This window comes from Equus caballus, chromosome 5, assembly GCF_041296265.1.
Source record: "Equus caballus isolate H_3958 breed thoroughbred chromosome 5, TB-T2T, whole genome shotgun sequence".
Taxonomy (NCBI): Eukaryota; Metazoa; Chordata; class Mammalia; order Perissodactyla; family Equidae; genus Equus; species Equus caballus.
This window is the reverse complement of record NC_091688.1, coordinates 36,246,275-36,267,741: the sequence shown is the minus strand read 5'-3', so window position 1 is coordinate 36,267,741 and position 21,467 is coordinate 36,246,275. Positions and strand designations below refer to the sequence as shown.

Genomic DNA, 21,467 nt, shown 5'->3' with positions numbered 1-21,467 from the left:
CCTCTTTTAATTTCAGTTTTTTAGTAATTTGCTTTTATTGTATTCTACAAAAGTATAGGTTCACAATGGATTGAAAATAAAAAAGAAAACAGGTCCTTCAATACAGATAAGTGAGAAGTCCTATTCCACACACACACTCACACACACTCACATTCACACAACTCTCACACACACACACTCCCGCACTTTCTTTCACATACATATAGACTCAGCCTCACACTCACACACACTCTCTCTCTCTCTCTGTCTCACACACACACACACACCAGCCTGGCATTTCCAGTGCTTTGCTCTCTCCCCAGAATCTCTCCCCACCCCCAGTTCTTTTTCCCTTAGTTTAGAAAAGAATGAGCTGGGATTTTTTCAAAATGAACAATTATTAAGAAAATCCCCAAAAAGAACATAAAGGAAGTAGAGTTTTCAGAGGACACCCATGGTCTTCAGCCCAGACTCTCACTGGTTTGTCTGATATCAGCACAGCCAGCCCGAAAGTCCCATTTCCGGTCCTTGGAGTCAGAACCTGTTTCTGTTTCTAGAGGACACTGGTGAGCAGGAGCAGAAGGGCCATCTCCAAGAGAGAATGGGACTCTCACAGTTCTCCAGGGACAGACCCTGCAGACACTGAGGAAGGATACCACAGCACCCAGCCTGCCACAGGGCGCTCAGCACAGGACTGCCCACCAGCAGCCTCCATGCAGTCTCAAGGCTTTGCATTGTGAAATGTTATTTTTCTCTCCAAGTCGGAGCTAAATGCAAACAATTACCTAGCAAGGGTGAGTTGGCTGTGCCTCCTCTAGGGACCTAGGTTCCATGGAGTGACATCATATATAGGGTAAGAAGAGAGAAAAGAACTCCATAGCTGGGTTGAGGATGGAGAGGCAGCCTGGAACTGTCCCTTAAGGGAGAGAGTAAGAGGACAGCTGGGAGCCTCGTGGCTGCCCTCTGGTGGCTCTCTTGGGTAGTCAAGGACTTAGGCTCCAGCCTGATCCATTCATTGGATGGCTTCATTGCGAGATGTGATTAGACACCTGGTCCTTGTCTTGTATGTGGCTGTAAAATTTAGATACCAACAGTAAAAAGAGAGCATAGTCCTTCCCTAAACCAGGCAGGTTGCACATATTGAGATTTCTGTCAATTTCAGGTTTGTTATTTAAAATTTGGCTAGAAAACAGGGTCTTCTACATTTTTACTTAAATGAGCATCCACTCAGCAGCTCTGTGTCCTTCATCTTTGTATTGACTGTGATTAGAGCAGCTATAGACAGGGTACACAGGAAGGGGGAGACCCAGGCTTTTCCATCGAATACTGGGATATTTCGTGCCCTGTACACATGTTCATATCTCCCTCTGCACTGCTGGAAGAAGCTGCAGTTGGCAGGATCTGGAGTGGTCAGCAAGTCTGCTTCTTCAGCATGCATCACTCTCTGTGCCTTTGCTCAGAGGAATTCTTCTCTCAAGCTCTTTGAAAGAACAGCCTACGTTGTATTTGTTTCCAGAATTCTTTCCCATGGGGGCTACAGATCAATAGTGACTTTTCCTCTTCTTATCAGTCTCATGATCACTGTCATCATCAGCATGAGTTCCTGACCTCAAGGGGCTTACACATGCTAGATGCTCTATAAACATTTGTTTAATGCATTAGCATGCATAGGATGGGAATCCGACAAATGTCTGGTGAATGAGTGAATGAATGAGTGTGTTTCCAGCTCCCTACTCTCTCCCTCAATAAAGCACAATTCTGGCTTTTTTTCTTTTGTATGCTCTCTGACTTCAACCCATGGAAAGGTGTATCTTTGCCTCAAAAGCAGACCCTACCTAAGCCTCAGACACCTTGCACGAGGAGCTATGGGTTATTTCACTGGGCTCACTCTTTCTCCTCTCTCCTCGGTTTCTCCCTCTCCAGCTGTGTGCATCAAAGATTCCATTCCCTCTACTTGCTCCCAGAAGGGCCAGGATGAGGGTGAGGCAAGAGAGGTGACTTAGGCACAAAATTTAAGGAGGCACTTATGCTCAGGGCCATGTACCTGCGAGAGTGCCATCTCAGAGGAGGAAAGGTACATCCATTCACACATGCAGGCAATGCCTCAAACCCAGTCTTCCTGCCACATCACAGACTGCTGCCTAAGCCAGCTGGTAAGGGAGAGGTGTGCATGAGCTCCCCCACCCAGGGCAGCCTTGGGGCTGGCCAGTGCCTGGTGGCGTGGTGTCAGCTGGCAGATCATGCAGGCAGACGGTCCACTCTGTGGGAACCATATAGGTGAAGGTGGACACCAAGATGGGGCTTAGGAGGGGTTCTACCTGCCTCTTCAGCCCCCATCCTGCACCGCTCCCTTGAAGTGATGCCCAGAGTCCCACCCACTCCCCAGTACACTCTGCCCTCTTCCCTCACCCTTGGCTCGCAAAAAACCTGCCGAATGCCCCTCCCTCCTGTTGGGCACTCTGCCTCTGCCTCCTTTCCTGCTGGGCTCTTCTCTCCTCAAACCTCCCACCTTTTTTTCCCTTCTCCACTTCTCCTCCTGGGAGAAGCATGGCCTCATTGTGCCCTCAGGCCAGTCCAATGAGCAAGGACAAGTGTGAGTGGGCAGGGACAGGGCATCACAATTGCACCCTTCACACCACACCCAAATTCCACCCAGCCCTGAGTCTCTGCACCCCAGCTCCCAGGGTTAATGGTCAAGCTCAGGAGGCTTATTTGGCCACAGTTAACACCTGCTCCCCGCTCCAAGCCTACAGTGAAGGTGGGCTAATGGCAGGCGCAGGCCTTGCGCCTGGCAGATGGAGCTACTGCGCCTGCCTGGGCTGTGGCAGGCAGACTCTGCTGGCTCCGGGCTTCCCAGAAAGGCCCCAGGGAGGCTGAATAGCAGCCCCGGCTGCCAGCTGCTCTCTTAATTAAGGAATGTGGGGAGTGGCCCCTTTGAACTCACCAGCTAATTTACTCCAGCGCATTCCCTCTGTGGCTGGGTAATTAATGTAGTCTGAACCAATGATTAGCAGTTGGGGGAGAACCTGCCGCAGCAGACTTAACCCTTCCTGCGCCTTCATCTGCCCATCTTTCTCCAGTCGTCACAGGCCAGAAGTCTTTCCCTTTGGGGAGGTGGGATATTTTCCAGTCCTCACCCAACTACCTCCTTCCCCCTTTCTCAGCTTCCCTGAAATTCCCCTCAAGGAAAAGGGCTGGAGGGTGGGGGAACAGGGAAGATTGCAACTCCTTTTCTGCTTGGATGGACCACTATGAATGACCAATTCTGCTAAGACAGAGTGGGACTGCTAACTGTCTCCTGCAAAGGAATTCAGCACCTGTATTCCCAGCAATCCCACCCCGCCAGGGCCCTGACACCTCAGAATCATTCAGTCCACTTCAATACATGCTTCGAGGGCACCACCTGTTGGAAAGCCTGTCCTTGGAGATATACTAGGTGCAGAAGGCCAGGGGGCCTGATCCCTGTCCTCATGGAGCTCCCAGTCTGGGAGAGATGGAGCAGGGGCTGCTCACACCTCAACACAACTTTATCTGCATCTGCCCAGCACTCCCCTCCTCCCTCACTCTGGCCATTTAGTAGCAATGATGAATATTCTTTTGAGTGCTGACTATGCACCAGAACCCATTCTAAACCCTTACATGTGTCACTCTTGCCACACTGATGGTAATTATTGGGTTACGTATCCATCCTCTCATCGAAACTGCGGACTCCTTGAGGACAGGGGCTATGCTTTCATCTGTGTGCCCAGCAGCTGGCACGTAAGTAGATGTTCAATAAATGTCTGACGCATGAATGATGGAATTGACAATGGAGTCATAAATAATACCCCTCGCTTGGCCTCTCTGCCTCCTAGCCAGGCGGCTTCCAAGTTCTGTCATGACTCCTGCTCTGCCCCTTTCTCTCCACTCTAGAGATTTCCTTCCTGCTTCAGTCAGGACCATCCCAGCAGCTGCCAGCCAGGCTTCCCTGCCTCTTCTTTCTCTCCCACCAGCAGATTATCCACAGCTCAAATGGGCAACAGTCCCCTCCCTCTGAGCATTCTCAGAGCATTCCCTCTGTCCACCAGCTTCAGAATCATCTGGAGTGGAGTCCTTGTGAAAACTACAGCTTTTGGCCCCATCCCAGCCCCGCTGAACCAGAATCCCTGAGAATCCAAGTATTCAGCAAGGTTGAGGGCCGCCTGCGTCCAGAATAAAAACCTGACTCTTAATCTAGTCCTCAAGGCCTCCGTAATCTGACCCCAACACCCCTTTCCGTTCTCACCCACTTCAGCAATAAAGGATCTCCCGCCTTCCTTGTCCCTGGATCCCACCTGGGACTTTCCCACTGCCAAGCCTTACACACTCTGCTCTCGCCTCGTGCTCAGAGCCCACCCCCAAACCTCTGGCCCTCCCCTTTTTCTCAGCCTATCCAAATCACGCCTGCCTTCAAGGTACAGCTCAAATTCCATGCTTTAAGGGAGAGTCCCCGGCCCCCATCCACAGAGACCCCTTCCCCATGCCCCCCTGCAGCCCGGACTGCCTGTGCTGCCCTCTCGCACAGGGCTGTGCATGCCTGCAGTGGCCTTCTCCTCCCAGGCATATCTGTTTTTACAATTTGGGCGTGAGTGCCTGGAGGGTAGGAGCCCTACCCCAGAATCTCCTGCTCACCCGCCACCATGTCTGCCTCACTCCTGGCTGGGTCCAGATCAGAGCATCCAGTTTGACTGACAGGTCAGAAGCTATACAGGACCAGGTACTGCAAGCCACACTCAGGATGCTCGGGAATTTTCCTCATCTCACAAAGCCTTCCCTGACTCGAGAAACCAAGCAACTCAAAGTGGGACAGGAATCAGGGTGAGGAAGTGGTGACTGTGGCAAAATGGGCCACACTCCACAGGTGGAGACTCAAGTCCCAGCTCTGCCACTCTGTGACCTCCGCAAGGTGCTATCCTCACTCTGGTTTTCAAATCCCCCCGTCTCTGACAGTGTGATAATAAGATCCTCTCAGAGAAGAGTCGTAGGGCTTCCAGGAGGCAAAATATGTCACCATATCTAGAATTCATATACTCACTTTACAAATGTGTATTATACATCCATGATGTGCCAAGCACTGTGGGAAACACAGAAATCAATATAAGACCTTGCTGGCAAACAGTCTGTGGAGGCGAGGAAAGTGTTGCAAAGTAACGTGCTAAGAGTAATGACAGAATAATGGGCACACCACAGGGCACAGGAGAGGAGGTTCTTCACTCTACCTGTGGTCAGGAAGGCTGGCATGGGAGACTGGGTGGCTGCATGCCAAGTCCGGAAGGATAAAGGGAACAGCATGCCTGGTGGAGGAGCAAGTACAATTCATGGGGTGTGAAACTGGGAGTTCTGAGAGGAGGCAGCTCTGGCCTGGTATGGTTAGACAGCAGAAAGGATGTGGGAGAGCAGCCTGGAGAAGTGGGCTGGAGTAGATTTAGGAGAGCCTTGTACGCTAAGCCTAGAGTTCAGTGTTTACCCTGAGGGCAGCGGAAGAATTTTAAGCAGAGGAAGTGGAGCTGGGAACTGCATTTTGGAGCGCTCTCTGTGGCTACAACAAGAAAGGCAGACAGTGGGGCCAGGTGGGATGCAGGGAAGCCCGGTGAGAGTCAGTGAGAAGGATGTAGGCTTGTGTGGGGGCGCTTGTCACCTGCGATTGCACTGGCCAACCATAGGCATGTGAAAGAGGCTTACTTACAAAAATCAGCTCCTGAAAGAGCTCAGCTAGGCCTGTGGCCAACTTCCACTTTACTCTGGATGTTTTCACTTTCAGGGCATCTTGTTCTGAGTCAAGATTCCTCCTTCTGAACATGGGACTTTCCGGAAGGACCACAGCTTCTTCCGTTCATCCACTCGACTTGGGATGTTCTGGATTTTGGTTGTTGAGGGAGTTTGCCTGCCTCTCCGGAGAAGGATGGCTGTGTGGTCCCTATGGAGTCTGCTTCTCTGGGGAGGTAAGTGGGGCAGGTGGGTGGCCTGTCATCAGAGAGCTGAAGGTTCCTCCTCAGCTGCCCCTTGCCAGACGTCTGGGCAGGGCCCCCCACACCCAAGTGAGAACCCAGGAGCTAAGGAAGTACCCGGTAAGGAAGACTGAAGCAAGATCTTGGGCAACCTCAAAAGCTAGGCAGAGGCAAAGAGAGGCAGGGTCCTGGGCGGAAGGAGGTAGCAGCATTAGGTCATCATGTCCATGAGACACAAGATGTTTTGTGGCAAGGCAGTTAATACTGAGGCGGGTGGCACCAGCTGTTTGGAAAGAGATGGCTGTGAGAATGGTGAGGGTCTGGCAGTGTTAACACATGGAAATTCTAAATACCATCTGGGAAGAGAAGGGGAGGGCAGGGCTCTTATATTCTGAGATGTCTTTCCACAACCTGTGGGAAAGCTCAGGCTCCTCCTGCAGGTCTGTGTAAGGGGAGGTGGATACTGAATAGGGATGAGAGGCGAGAGCAAGTCAAATACAGTGCGTGTGGACTTGGGGTGGCCGATAATGGTGTAATGGAATGGCTGACACATCGGATCTCTTCAACACTGGGCAGTCCCGCCATCCTGTCTGATGCCTGACTTCCCTTTCTTGGTTAACACGTGATCAGTGTGACTGGGTCAGCACTTCAAGGCCAGGGCATAGGAATTGTGGGGTGTAGCAAATACCGAGACAACTTTGCTTACATCAGAGACTTTGAGATGACTTTATCCAGAGTCCCCTGCCTGGGTTCCCGGCCTTGTGCTCCAAAAGCCCTACAGATCTCAACATTTCTAGACATGTGAAGGAAATCCCTCAAAAAAAGGAATCTTGTTTAGTTCACAAATCTTTCAAATCCTTAGACATGGGAGGAAGCAAAAATAATTTTTCCAAAGTGCTCTTAATGAGAAACAAGATGAATGCAACTGATTGGGTGCACCCCTGGTTTTACGGTTGGGACAATGGAAGCCCAGAGAGGGAGGGGAATGTGCTGAAGTTCACACAGCTCATTCATGGCAGAGCCAGGGCAGGATGGAACCTAGGAGTCTTGATTGATGTCCAGTGCTATTCTCTCCGTATGATATGCCTCCACTCTGCATTAACACTGAAGCCATCTCCAGTTAGGCCTGAGATGACTGGGGCTGGGGAGAGCAGTGAGATAGATGGGCAAGGGACTGGAGTTGCCAGTGGCTGGCTGAGTCACCATCCAGAACACGTCTCCCTAACCAAACTCCCAGCACTTGGGTATGTTACACGTCTGCTCTTATTCTGCTCTGCACCCCAGCGCCCCCACTGTGCCAGGCACAAGGTAAGTCCTCAGCAATTCCCTCGTTCATCCAGCAAAGTTTACTGAGCTTCTCCTATATCCTTCTTCTAAACAGTGGTGGCACTGGGAGTACAAAGATGAAAAGAGGAACTCACAGTCCAGTGGGAGACGCTGACGCGTAAACAGACAATAACAATAGAGGGATTGGGGCGTCCGTAGCGTGATCGCAGGCCACCATGGGAACACAGAGAGAGATGGGGGAGGCAGTGATGTTTCAAGGATGAGCAGAAATTATCCAGCAAAGGAGTCAGGGTGGGCACTTCGAGCAGAGGTGTCACCCACACACCTCAAACCGTATGTTCCCAACAAAACTCAGCAACTTCTCATTCCACACCCCACCCTCCACCCCTCCCCAGCCTTCTGTTTCTCCTGTTCTGGATCACAGAGAATGGCACTCAGTGGGTCCCAAGGACCTGGGAGCCATCCTTAATTCCTTTCTCCTTCACTCCCAGATCTCGCTGATTACATCTTAACCTCTCTCAATTCCTCCCACTTCTCCCCGTCCCAGGGGCTCCCTTCCCCAACACAAGTTTCCATCACTCTCCTTTGGATTAATAGAAGCAGCCTCAGTCTTACCAACCACCTCGAATGCATTCTCCACACCTCTGCTGGAGTCCTCTTTCTAACCGTGCATCTAATCATGTGACTTTCTTACTGAAAACCTATCGGAGGCCCCCCATTGCTCTAAGGATAAAGCCCAGACTCCAGAGTTGCTTTCAGGGCCCTGCATGATCTGGCTCCCGCCAACCCTGCAGTGAAATTTCTTACTGTCCCTGCAGAGAACTACTTTCAGTTCCCCATGCACCAGGCTCTCACACCCTCCAGGCCTTTGAATGGGCCCTTCCCTCTGCCTATAACGCTTCCCCATCCCCCGCTCCAGACAGCCCTCCACTTGGCCTGGCTGATTCCCACTCCTCCTACACGTCTCAGCTTAACCATTTCTTCCCTGACCCCCTCAAGGCTGAGTGAGGTCACTCTATCATCCTCACTGTGTTCTCCCAGGGCACCCCTTTTTTCCTATCATTGTACTTAACAATATATTTTAATTGCTTGCTTAAGAGTCTGGTTAAGAGTGAGCTCCATGAGCAGAGAGACTGAATTCTCTTCCTTACTGTTTTATTCCCAGTCCCTGGCACAGTGCACCCTCCTCAGCTTGGGTGGAGGGAGTGGGGAGAGGGGCCCTGATCTGCTCCGTGGCAGCTTAGCTGCGTGCACAAGAGAGACGAGGAGCTTGGGACTGGCAGAGTAACGGTTCTCTGTTCTTTCAGCTCTACTTCCTGCTGCAGTCACTGGTACCCAAGTGCAGGGCCAGGTAGGGGGCTCAGTGCTGCTGGTGGCAGAGTGTGCCCCTGGCTTCCAAGTCCGAGAGGCCATCTGGAGATCTCTCTGGCCTTCGGAGGAGCTGCTGGCCACATTTTTCCGGGGTTCCCTGGAGACTCTGTACCACTCCCGATTCCTGGGCCGAGCCCAGCTGCACAGCAACCTCAGCCTGGAGCTCCAGCCACTGGAGTTTGGAGACAGCGGCAACTTCTCAGTGCTGCTGGTGGACACAGGAGGTCGGGCCCAGACCCAGATCCTGCAGCTCAAGGTGTATGGTGAGTGAACCTGACACTGGCTTTCTTACCCTCCTTCCTCCAAAGCTCTAGAGAGGCATCCTGAGTCCTGGGAGCTGGAGAACTGGGTTCCAGAGACCTCTGGCCTCTGACTTCATGACTGATTCAGGGAACAGCTGCTCCCTGCAGCCACATCTAAAAAAACTCCTCAGGTTCTCCCAGGTGAGCTCCTATGTGGGGCAGCCTGGCTTTACCACCCACAGCCCTTGTCTGAACTCCAACTTGGTCCTTTCTTGGCTCAGTGGCCTTAGACATAATGCTCAGCCTCCCTGACATTCACCTTTCTCATTTGTAGAAGGAGCGTCATAATATTACCCTGTAGATGCCTATAAAGGTGAAATACAGTGACATTTGGGACAGAGCTTGCCTGCTCTCCATTCATTCTAAGATCATAAGACATGCCATCGTTTTATGTACCACAAAAAAGGAAAGACAATATTGCCAATTAACTTACGACACAAGGCTTTTTATTAAAATATTAAATTATAATTATGGAATTTTTATTTTATATTTCTTTAAAGAGCTCTTTTAGATGTATTTAGAGATTTTAACTATATAATATTCATGAGTTCTCTCAGTTATTCATTGTTGCACAACAAACCATCCCCAAACCGCCTGAGTAAACACGACAACTATTTTTATTTCTCGTGATTCTGTGGGTTGGCAGGGCTCAGCTGGGAAGACTTCTGCTCCACGTGGGTTTGCCAGGGTCGTTCATGCAGCTGCATTCAGTACCTCAGCTGGAGTGGCTGAATCCACGGGGGGGCTGGATGGGCCTTTCTTTCCAGCAACTCCACCTCCACCTCCACCACGTCTACCTCCACCATCACTTCTACCACCATCACCACCTCCACCATCACCTCCACCTCTAGGTGGGGAGAAAAAGCAGGGAGAAAAGAAAAAAAAAATTGAGAATTGAGAATACGGGTGACAGCTGGGAAGAGGGAAACAGTGAGGGGAGAGAAAGGCAGAGCAAATTGGGGAGGAGAGACACCCCACCCTGAGACAGCTAACTGGCTGTCCTCTGGTGAACCACTCGGAGTGCTGGTGTGCAATTGGATGGTTGCTCTTCTGGTTGCACGCAGCCCTGAAGCAGGTTGCATGGCTTGGCAAGCAGAGTGCTGGCTGGATGTCAGCACCCCCACCTTCACCTGTTGTCCCCTTAGCCCATTGCCCTTCTGCAGTGAATAACCTACACAACCGTACAGGCTGCCCTGGAGCCTCTCCCTGTTCTGAGTCTCCGCTGCCGCACATGTGAAATGAGGACATTGAATGTGATAATACATGCAGCACCCACACCACTAAGCTCTAAGACGCCTTGTTCTCAGCATCTGAATTACAGATTTTAAGGAAATTGCTGTTTTATTGCTTCCAAATACATAGCGTGATTAGAACTAATTGCGCAAAGCTGCCAAGCAGCCGTCCTTAGGAGCTTTGCTTTGACAATAGATAAGAATGATTTGAATTAGCAGATCAGTTACTAGAAACGTCAATGGGTGTTTCTACTGTGCCTGATCGTGTTTGGAAGCAGCTTGTCCTCTTAAGTAGTGTAAATATCCCCCCCGTAATCTTTGTTTATACTATTAGTGTGCCCAGCAAATCTTTTCTTCTTTCATATCACAAATCCCACCAGATTGAGCTGGCATTAATGAGGTTTTACTCTGCTTGATTTTAGAATACTATCAGAGACTGAGCCCTCCCGTCGTCACCAGAATGCTCTCCCGCTGGCCTCCATTGCCACAGAGACTCAGTAGTTACTCATCAACCCATATAGGAAAAGGCAGCCATGGCCTAGGATGTCAGGACACCAATTTATTCAGTGGCCCAGGTAGCTGAGCACCTGGAGAGCGAGGGTTATGGAGATAATAAGACAGAGACTCTACCCCCGTCTTCCTTCACAGCATTTTGTAATTATTTTCTTAATTACTCATAGTCATTTGTCAATATCTGTCTTCCTTACCAAAGTGTAAGCTCCGAAAGTCCAGGAATGTGCTTGTCTTCTTGGATGACTTAATAAATACTTACTGTCCCTCTGATTGATATATCATGAGGGAAGTGCCATGACAAGAGATAGACAGAGCCACACCTGGAATATCAGGGAAAGCTTCACAATCAAGATGATAAGCTGGGACATGAAGGATGGGTAGGAGTTTTCTAGGAGAATGAGAAGAGAAAGGTGTGTGTGCACAGCTGAACCATACGAAAGCATGAAAGATACAGAAGAGCATGACATGTTTGGGAGAACTAGAAATTAATGAGGATAGATGGGGAGGACCAGAGGGAGGCACAGCTGGAAAGATTGACACCATCCATTTCACAAAGGGTTTTGAATACCAGACTAAGGAATTCAGTTTCTGTCCTGTGGGTAATGGGGAGCCAGGCCAGGTTTTAGAGCAAGAGTGGCCTGGTCAGAGGTGGCATCTAACCTCGCGTGGGTCCCAGAGCTGGAGCTGTGGGCCCCACCCAGCGTCCCCTTAACCCACACCTGCTCCACTGTTCTTGCCCAGATGCCGTGCCCAGGCCAGTAGTACAAGTGTTCATTGCTGTACCAGGGGATGATCAGCCCCCCAACACCTGCCAGGTATTCCTGTCTTGCTCGGCCCCCAACATCAGCGACATAACCTACAGCTGGCGACAAGAAGGGACCATCGACTTTAGTATCGAGTCACAAGGCCTCTTCGCGGATGGACAGGTGCTGAGGGTTTCGCTGGGACCAGGAGACAAGCGTGTGGCCTATTCCTGCATTGTCTCCAATCCTGTCAGCTGGGAATCAGCCACAGTCACCCCCTGGGAAAGCTGCCATCAGGAGGCAGGTATGCCAAGGGCCAGGGGTCAGGGGTTGAGGGATTGTGAGGCATCAAGTCCACCTCTGACCCCAGCCCCTCCATGTTCGGCTCCAGGGAGGGCCTCCTACAAAGATGTGCTGCTGGTGGTGGTGCCTGTCTCGCTGCTCCTGCTCCTAGCTGGTCTCCTTTCTGCCTGGTACTGGGGCCCCTGCTCAGGTAGGAGTCCTACAGGTGCAGGAGGTGGACCTCTGGGAAGGAGGACAGGGTTTGGACCTCCTCCTATTTAGGCTTCAGATGGTCTGCCCTCCTTACCTCTCCCACGTCATCTCTTGGCTCTCTCCATCTTATATTTTGGCCTCCAATCAGACTGAACTACTTGAAGTTTCTTTTGCAGTTCAAATGAACTATTCTCTTACATACATCTACAAGCATTTGCACCTTCTATTCTCTCTGTCTGGAACACACTTTCCATGGTTTCCCCCCCAACTCCCCTTCTTCATTTGGCTATCTCCTTCATGATCTTCAAGGTGTGCCTGCTCCAGGAAGCCTTCCTGACCTTCTCCCCCACCCCCAGGCTGGGTTAGTGTCTTGCCTTTAATACTCATTGCTTACCCCAGTCACAGCACCCGTTGTACTTTCTCTCTTACTGAATTCTCAACCCTTTAAAGGTAAATGGTGGATCACCACTGGGCACCTAGTTGGTTTTAATAGAAGCTTGTTGAGTAAAAGTCTAGATGAGTCCAAACCCTTTCTTGCCTACCACTCCTAGGAAATGCTCCCTGAGAGAAACACCTCTCTGGCCAGGAGCTGACAGGGCCTCCTTCTCAAGGAGAAGAGAGAAGGGGAGACTCAGAGATTGGGCCCAGGTCTGAGCTCTACATCCAGCTTAGCCCCTGCCTTTGCCCCTGAAAGAAACCCCCGACTGACCCAAGCTTCTGGATCTGTCCATCCCAGGCTGACTTGGCTTGCAGGCCCCAGGGTGGAAAGAGTGGATCAGCAAGGAGAAGGAGGCAGGAAACCTCATTGTGGTGGGTGTTTCCTAGAAGGCAAGAGTTCTGGCCCAGCCACTGCACATGGAAACAGGGCTGGATGGCTGGCTCCTGTGTATTCTTTCCATGGGTGAGGGATGACGGAGGGAGCAGCTGAGGCTGCACTCCACCTAGAGATTGGCTCTAGCCCTTTGCCCCAGACAGTCCCTAAGATTTGTAGTAAGAAGATGGAAGCCAGGAAAAGAGCAGCATTTTGTTTTAATAGCTTTATTGAGATATAATTCACATATCATACAGTTCATCCAAAGTGTACAACTCAATGAATTTTATTATATTCAAAGAGTTGTGTATCCATCACCACAATAAATTCTAGAACATTCTCATTATCCCAAAACCCCTTAGCCATCACTCTCTAATCCCCCTTGCCCTCTAGCCCTCGGCAACCACTAATCTACTTTCTATTGTCTATTCTGGGGGTTTCATATAAATGGAATCATGTGCTATGTGGTCCTTTGTGACTGACTGCTTTCACTTAGCTTACTGTCTTCAAGGCTCAGAAAAGAGCAGCTTTGGCCACTGAGAAGGGACAGAGAGAACCCAACTACCTGGGACAGTGGAAAGGCTCCACACCAGGAGTCTGGAGGCTGGCCCCAGCTCTGCCATGTGGCTTCTGCCAGTCATTTAACTGGATCCATCCCAGCTCTAACTTTCTATACCTTCTATAGCTAAGTGTATGACATAGTTGCAGAGGAAGGCTAGACATTAGGAAGAACTTCCTGTTCTTGAAGCATTGCCTTTTCCAGGGTCTTAGAAGACGAAGAGAGATGTTCCTTTTCCTGAAGTGATCTGGGACCAGGACAGTTAGGATTCAGAGGCTTTGGGCCAGGCCAAGGATGCTAAGAGTCCCAACATTGGAGGGGTAACCTTCTTTCTGGTCTCCTTGCCAGGGAAAAAGAAGAATGTCTGTGCTGACAGAGTGGCTCCAGAGACAGAGAACCCGCTTGTGTAGGGTCTACCCTGAGGGAGGATATAAACTGATGTCTGGATCTTCAGGAACCCCCCTGGCCAGGCACAGGATGCTCTGGGACATAGCTGGTGTCTGGAAACCACCATGGTCCCTGTACCTCCCATGAGATTCCCATCCAGCCTCCCAGGAGGAGCCTGGGAAACCATCACCCTGGGAGCCATCACACAGAAAACACTGGCACAACCTTCCACATCCTTCCCCTTCTCTCTCCTCTCTTTGCACAACCTGGTTCTGCTCTGAGCAAGATGGGCCTAACGGAACATTCCCTCAAGGACAACTGGAAGCTCTCCAAGATCCACAGAGACATTGGCTAACCAGGGCATTCACTCCCCCGCCACTGTTCATGAAGCACTGTTATGGCCTGAAGTTGCCCCCCAAAATCCATATGTTGAAGTCCTAACCCTGAGAACATAACTGTGTTTGGAGATAGGGCTTTTAAAGAGATAATTAAAGTTAAATGAGGGCATTGGGATGTGCCTAATCCAATATGACTGATGTCCTTATAAAAAGAGGGAGAGACACCAGGGAAGCACCCACACACAGAGAAAAGGCCATGGGAGGACACAGAGAGAAGGCAGCCATCTGCAAGCCACGGAGAGAGGCCTCAGGAGAAACCAAGCCTGCCGACACCTTGATCTTGGACTTCCAGCCTCGAGGACTGTGAGAAAATAAATTTCTGTTGTTTAAGCCCCTGGTCTCTGGTATCTTGTTACGGCAGCCCTAGCAGACTAATACAAGTGTTAACCAACTTGCACCCAGAGGATTGCCTCCAACCTGGGTCCCAAACTGTAATAGATCTTAGACATTTGCACTAACAGGGAAACTCTGAATCACCCACTTCCAGCTCCAGGCCCAGCCCCTGTAGTTTGAGACCCTGAGGCTTCCTGACCACCAAGACATTATCATAGGAAAAGGTCTAGAAACAGGTAAAGGTGCGAAGTGAGGGACAAGGGTTTCTCCTTCTGGCCCAAAGGACTTTCAGCTCATCTGGGTTCGTGGCCCTGAAAGGTAATCTGCAGCTGTGAGACAATCAAGAAACTGTTAACATACCATGGCTGGGATGGGTGCCATTTTTCAGGGAACACCTTATTAACTGACACATTCACCATGCTCTCTGATCATCATGCCTCCTGGAGGAGCTGGGTGTGGGATTTGAGATTCTCTCCTCACTATCTAGCAGGGTGACCCAGAAAAGAGATATTAGATTTGCCCCAGTCAACAGGAAGTTCCTGCACAACTTTAAGAAAAGCAGCTCAGCTCAGGATGAGTGTCTCTGCCTGAGATTGAGAGCAAGGAGGCAGGAGAAGCTAAGTAGAAGGAAAATTACAGAGGTAAATGGTGCTGAGGGATCCTAGAATCTGCCACGCTCATTTTCAGATCCAAGTGCAGAAGAGCCACTCAAGTTCAAGTTCACTACTCAATGGGAAGATGGTCAACATCACTTTGAAAGAAGAGCATGATATATAACGTTATAAACCAAAGTTACCCACTAAAAAAATAGAAAAGAAAAAGAAGAGCATGTGGGGTGGAAGCTATAATTGTGACCATCATTGGAAAATACAATTTGCCACTGAGTGAGTCTAGAAAAGCTCTGGGCTTTTGCCACTGGAAAAAGCTTGATAAGCTACACTTAGAGATTAGTAGATGATAACATTCATGGTTACTCCCTTCCAGGTGTAATTGGATTTTTTCTGGGGCCTCACTGAAGCCTTGATAATAGAGAGGAAGGAGGCATTGAAGAAACAGGGGTAGGTTTTGAAGTATTTTCCCAGGGCAGCTTCACTCTACCCAGGATGTCAGTCCAGTCCAAGGATCCTGCCTCTTCTCCCCAAGTCCTGGGCAGTCACTTCACCTTGGACAAACGGTCAACACAACTGGCCTTTAGATTCACATGGCCACTCCTCCACTTGACTAGTCCTGGAATTTCCCTGGATGCTGGCTCTGCTCAGAGGTCCCCTGCTGGTCACCTGGCTTCAGCTAGTCCTCATGCCTTTCCTGCACCCACTTCTCTCCCATCACCTTCCCCCAATTTCACCTGAATAGTGCACATGGCCACCCAACCTGGCAGATTGTGTTGCCCACACCTGCCACCCAGAGACATTCCCCATGCCTGGTCAGTGAATCAAGCAAAACTGGCCTCAGTCCCTTAAAATGATGTGAAAGGGAAAGCCCAGGATCTAGCAATGAGCCATGGTGGTTGTATGGAAGAAACACACACGCACACCGCTCCCCACCTTCCTTCCCTTCATTCCCCAGGGCCCCACCTCAGATCAGAGCAGTTCTGGATTGGAGGAGACCCCCACTCTCCCTTCACAAGGTAACTCTTAGTGAACTCATTTGGACAGTGGTTTTGTAGTGCGGTGCACCAGAGCCTTTCTGAACAGACCTACACCACTCAAATAAATTGATGCTCCCATCCCCAATGACTCACCTGTGAACTAGTGGACTAATTAACTCTCCAGTAAAAAAAACAAACGCTTCTGTGAGAACAATGTTTGTGTTAAGCATTGGGCTTTAAAAGTCACACAAGCGCAAATATTGACTGAGGGTCCAGCATGTGCTGGGTACACTTCCAGGAACTGGGGAATTGGTAATGAACAAAGCAACTCCTTTATGGAGTTTTATTTGAGATGATACAAATAAGCAAGTAAGGATATGTCAGATGTTGACAGGTTCTATTAAGAAAGATAAGGCTGGGGCCGGATCCTGGGCACGGGCGTGGACATGGCACCGCTCATCAAGCCACGCTGAGGCAGCATCCCACATAGCACAACCAGAGGGATCTGCAACTAGAATATACGACTATGTGCTCAGGGGTCTTTGGGGAGAAGAAAACAAAAAGAAGATTGGCAACAGATGTTAGCTCAGGTGCCAATCTTTAAAAAAAAAAAAAAAAAAAACAAGAAGAAAGATAAGGCAGAGCAAAAGGCTGAAGAATGATGTGTTGGGGAGAAGGGGTCCATCTTAGATAAGGCAATCAGAGAACACCTTCTGATGAGGTGACACTTGAACAGGAACCCAGTAAAGTAGAATGAGCCATGCAGTGACTGGGCAAAGAGCGTTCCAAACAGAGACCAGAGATGCAAAAGCCCTGAGTGGCAGTACGGTTGATGTTTATGAAGAGTGGAGGCCAGGATGGCTGAGTGGCAGGAGGGGGTGGGAGGTGGAAGGGAAAGGGTCAGAGTGATGGCTTAAAACCAGAGCACGTGAGACCTCGCGGTCTTCAGAACACCCTTGCCTGGGGTTGGGGTGGACAGGAGAGCTCCCTTCTGTGTGGGTGTCAGACTCCTCCCACGACAACCTTTGCACCACTACTTCCAGTAGGCTCGTGGTCAGACCAGAATCCTCTCCAAATCTGCTTTTGCTTTTTCTTGTTTTCATCTTATTTTCCTTGAGCAAAAGCCTTTGTACCTATTCTTCTGTGCAAAGAACAAATACAAGCGCTGCTAGGACAAAGGAGTCATGTGACATAATGTCGGAGAGAAGGGAGAGGGGGCAGAGCAAGAGAGAAGGGTTAGCGAGACATTTATTTTTCATCAATGGAGATACAAGCACCCAATGCCTCATTTTTTAAAAAAGATGCTGCAAACATTAATGACATCTCTGGCAAATCTTCCTTTCATGTTTATGAAGAAGTAGCATCTGTTCAGTTACTCAGCACTAGGTTACTTACTGGTCTTCGGGGGAAGCACCATTTCCTTCCAGATTTGACTCCAGGGCTCCTTGCATCTTTTCTGCATGCAGACTGAAGGAGTGCCTCTCAAACTGCACAGTACAGCTATCCCCAGATCTGAGCAAGTTTTAATGGGTGCCTCCCCTCACGCTGTGCACTGCTCAACATGGGTCCCATCTGCCAGGAGGGGCAGGCTGAGCCCATGGGTAAGTAGTGAGAATACTCCCACGCATGACCAGCCTGCATCCAGTTCTGGGAGCCACACTTCCAGGGAGACACTGAAAAACTCAGTGTCTAGAAGAGAATGACCAGAATGGTGAAAAGTCTAGAGACCTTATCGTAAGAGAAATGACTGAAAAAAACAGTCATGTTCAATCTAGAACAAGAAACTCAGAGGGGCATAAGTCCACAGATATTTGAAGTGCTCTCACAGAGGCTAGACTATTTAACTGAGGAACATGTCACTGTGAGGCAGATATTGACTCATATGAATAACAGGATCTTAAGCTGGAAGGAAACTTTGTGGTTACTCAGTTCAAGTTTTTCATTTCTCAGGTGGAAAACTGAGGCCCAAAGAGATTGTTACTCCCTAGAATTACAGAATCTACCAGTGGCAGAGTCAGAATTAGTTTTAGGTTATCTAAATCAGTCCAGGCCCTTACCCTCCACCATACTACCAGGGAAGAACTTTCTAGCAAATGGAGAAATCCAAATATGAAGTGAGCCGTTTTAATGAATGTGCCTAAGCAGAAACCATCTCAGGGCAATACTAGAGACTAGAGACTTTTCATATTAGGTGGGGAGTTGCATTCGATCAGAAATGACAAATATGTGGTATATATATCCAGACTTCCACCTTCCAGCACCATCTCAGACGTGGATAATTAGTGATAACACATTTTTGCCACTGAGTCCACATATGGCACAATGCTCAAGTAATTCTGACCAATTAATTGAAGTGGGAAGCCAAGATGAAACCTATTTGCCATTCCCACCCTCGATAATCCTTAAGACCCTTCCAACATGAAGAATGAATTAAAAATGAAAGAAAGAATGAATGCATAGACAGTGGAACAAAAGAGACCAATGAAAGGATTTGGCTAGTGTGTCAGAAACAAGTTGTGCTTCCTACAAAGACGACTTATTCTGGTTTCCTTTCTTCTGACGCTTTTCTCAGTATGTTGCTCAGGGAATCTATCACAACTGAAAAAAAAAGGAGAGATTGATGGGAAGTAGTAATATTATTGCCAGAAAAGCACAAAACAATAGGAAATCAGCTAAACAAGTAAATCTAGAACATAAAGTCATTTTAAAAATCACGTTCTTTAGAATATTTAAGAATAAAGGGAAAACACTTGAATCAGTTAGAGTTCTTTGGATGCAAGCAACAGAAACCAACTCTGGTTTTAACTAAAGTGAAAGAAGGACTCTATCTGAAAGTTAGCTCAGTGTCTTAGTCCATTTAGGCTCCTGTAACAGAAGACCATAGTCCAGGCGCCTCATAAATGACCGACATTGAGGTCTCACAGTTCTAGAGGCTGGGAAGTCCAAGATCAAGGCCCCAGAAGATTCAGTGTCTGGTGAGAGCCCGCATCCTGGCTCTTAGACAGCTGTCTTCTTGCTGTGTCCTTACATGGTGGAAAGGACAAGGGAGCTCTCTGGGGTCTCTTTTACAAGGGCACTGATCCCACTCATGAGGGCTCCACCCTCAGGACCTCTAAATACCATCACACTGGGGATTAGGATTCAGCATATGAATTTTGGAGGATGCAAACATTCAATCTATAGCACTCAGAGAACCAAAGACAACACCGACCAACTGGGCCTCAGAAAGGACAAAGCCAGGTGGCTTTGGGGACACAGGCCTCAGGATAACTTCCTTAGGGACCCCCATGGAATAAATCTGTTTTGTTTTCTGTTCCCATGTCACTCACTGAAATGTAAATTCCCAAGAAACATACTAAGCTTGATTGGCCTAGCTGGAGTCAAGGATCCTCCCTTTGGGGGATGGAGAGGAGTTGCAGGACACCTTGTCAGAAGTGGGGGTTGGTTTAACAAAATTAAGTACCTAAAGAAGTTTGAATAGGAATCTGTAGAACAGGAAACACATTTATCTGTTCATTCAGTGAGCATTTATTCATCACCTACCATATGCCCCAGCACCAACTGGGATATAGAGATTCCTGAATAGTGGGCTCACAGTTCCTGCCCTCAAAGAACTTACAGTCTAGTGGGGAAGCAACATGTCAACAAATGCTTCCAATGGGTCAGTGATAATACAACCCCCAGCAAGCAATCAAAGGTATCTCCTGGCCTGTGAGAACTCTGTCCCCAAGGAGGGCCAATCAGGTCCCCAGGGGAAGCGGTGAAAAGGACAGAGGCTCTGACTGTGAGTAAAGCCTCAGTTGGTAGGAACTGAAGAAGGTACGGCATAGTGGTTTCCTGTGGCAGGTCTTCCCAGAGCAGCATCAGGGTTTTGGTTGACTATGTTCCTGGAATACCAAGACATCCCAGGCTGGTAGGCTGTCTTTAGATTCCCCTGTAGGTGTACAGGAAAGGAATAGCAGTCTGCTCACTTGGGGCTGGTGCCACCCTCCTGGGGTGGGGGGTCCTGGGTGAGATGACTGTAGTGAGACACTGACATGCTTAGTCCCACCCTCTAGCCCACCCTGTTGGCCTTCAGGCCTGTATCATCTCACTGGGGCTGCTCAGACCCTGAGGAGTCTTCCAAAGTCAGGTAAAGTCATTTGAACTCAGCTTAGCTGGAGAAAAAGTGAGGAGGTCCAAGCTCGGCCGGCTGCTCCACTGTCCACTGGCTGACCCACTTGCCATTCGCCCACCTTCAGCCAGCTTAACTGCAGATGCTCAGTGCTCTGGCAGACTCACTGTTGGCCTGCTTGCCACGCCAACAACCCATCACCTCCCACCCTACCTACCCACAAAGCGACAATCAGCTGGTAGCCTTGCTCAGAAATACACTGGGATCTCTCCTGTCCCTCACTGATAATAACCTTACAGCCTAACATTCCTAGAAAATCCCTAACAATCCCCATATACACCAGAGGCTTTGGACTCCTCCTGAGCACTGAACACAGAGCCCACATCCCCACACACAGTGATGGCTCAGCATGAGAATGTGAGAGAAGCAGATGGAAGAGAGACTGACCACAGGCCTGGCCACTCCAGGAAGAGAGACAAGGAATGCAGGGGTGGGGCTGAGGCTCCCATCTCTGGTTTGCCTGGTGTCCTAAGACCTGAGCAGTCAGGAGAAGGTGTAGAGCTCTCTTCCGTGTACTCGCCTGGGAGGAAGCCAGAGTACCAGCTAGAGCCTCAGCCAACTCCAGGCACCAGTTAACAGAGAGTTTATTCTTCTAGATGCTGCGTCCAGAAAGGATGAGCACAGCAGCAAGATGTCCACCAGTTCCTTCCCTGTCCAGTTATCCCCAGGAGGCCATGAGCACAGATAGTACTACCCTTCCACCAAGGCAAGAGGGCTGCTGCCCTGGGCCCGTCCTGCAGGGCCTGCTCTGGCTCTCCTCCACGGGAAAGAGCCAAGGGTACATCCTCCTGGAGCTCACTCTCCCCCTTCTAGAACACACTCCAGGAATCCAGAATCCTGGAATTCCCTGTCCAAATGGGAATCTGGGACTTATACAAGCCCTTTTCCTAGGTTCATCCTCCCAAACATGGACCAAACTGCCTATATGCGCAGGCTGAGGTCTGAAGGTAGCTAAGGGGCAGCTTTGGGGGACAGTGTGGAGCTTAGACACAAAGCCTGGGGTGTCCACACATGTGGGCACAAGGTGTTTCACAGTGAGGACTGGAGTGTGGGTGAGAAGAGAAGGGAGTCTGGCCTCAGTCCTGGGACGAGGGGCCAGTTCTCCCTATGCTACCAAGTTCTGGAACAAAACCCCAAAATGTCCAAAATTTCTGAATCCAGATCTGGCCTTCCAGGTCATTTTAAAGGTATGTTGGTCAAAGTAGGGGGACAGGATACGTTTTATGTAACAAACTGTTAGCTTAATTAATCAGGATGAATGTGAAGGACAGGCCTGAACGTGGGGACCCTGCCCCTGGAGTTTTTCCTATCATGATCCCCATCCACCTC

At 49.5% G+C, this 21,467-nt stretch overlaps 1 protein-coding gene across 6 annotated transcripts; it reads left to right on the top strand.

The window, feature by feature from the left end:
* The first annotated feature begins 5,339 nt into the window (after positions 1–5,339).
* Positions 5,340–14,373, top strand: SLAMF8 (SLAM family member 8). Of its 6 annotated transcripts, none has more exons than XM_070266940.1 (6): positions 5,340–5,361; positions 5,759–5,939; positions 8,540–8,866; positions 11,392–11,697; positions 11,785–11,886; positions 13,607–14,373. In XM_070266940.1, exons 2-6 carry the CDS (start codon positions 5,849–5,851, stop codon positions 13,666–13,668), a joined length of 888 nt encoding a protein of 295 aa, XP_070123041.1. In that variant the 5' UTR covers positions 5,340–5,361; positions 5,759–5,848; the 3' UTR covers positions 13,669–14,373. The 6 variants fall into 6 exon arrangements, with proteins under 6 accessions (XP_070123041.1, XP_070123040.1, XP_005610030.1 ...); XM_070266939.1 differs by having other exon boundaries at positions 5,356–5,567; XM_005609972.4 differs by lacking the exon at positions 5,340–5,361 and adding an exon at positions 5,492–5,587.
* Positions 14,374–21,467: the final 7,094 nt, after the last annotated feature.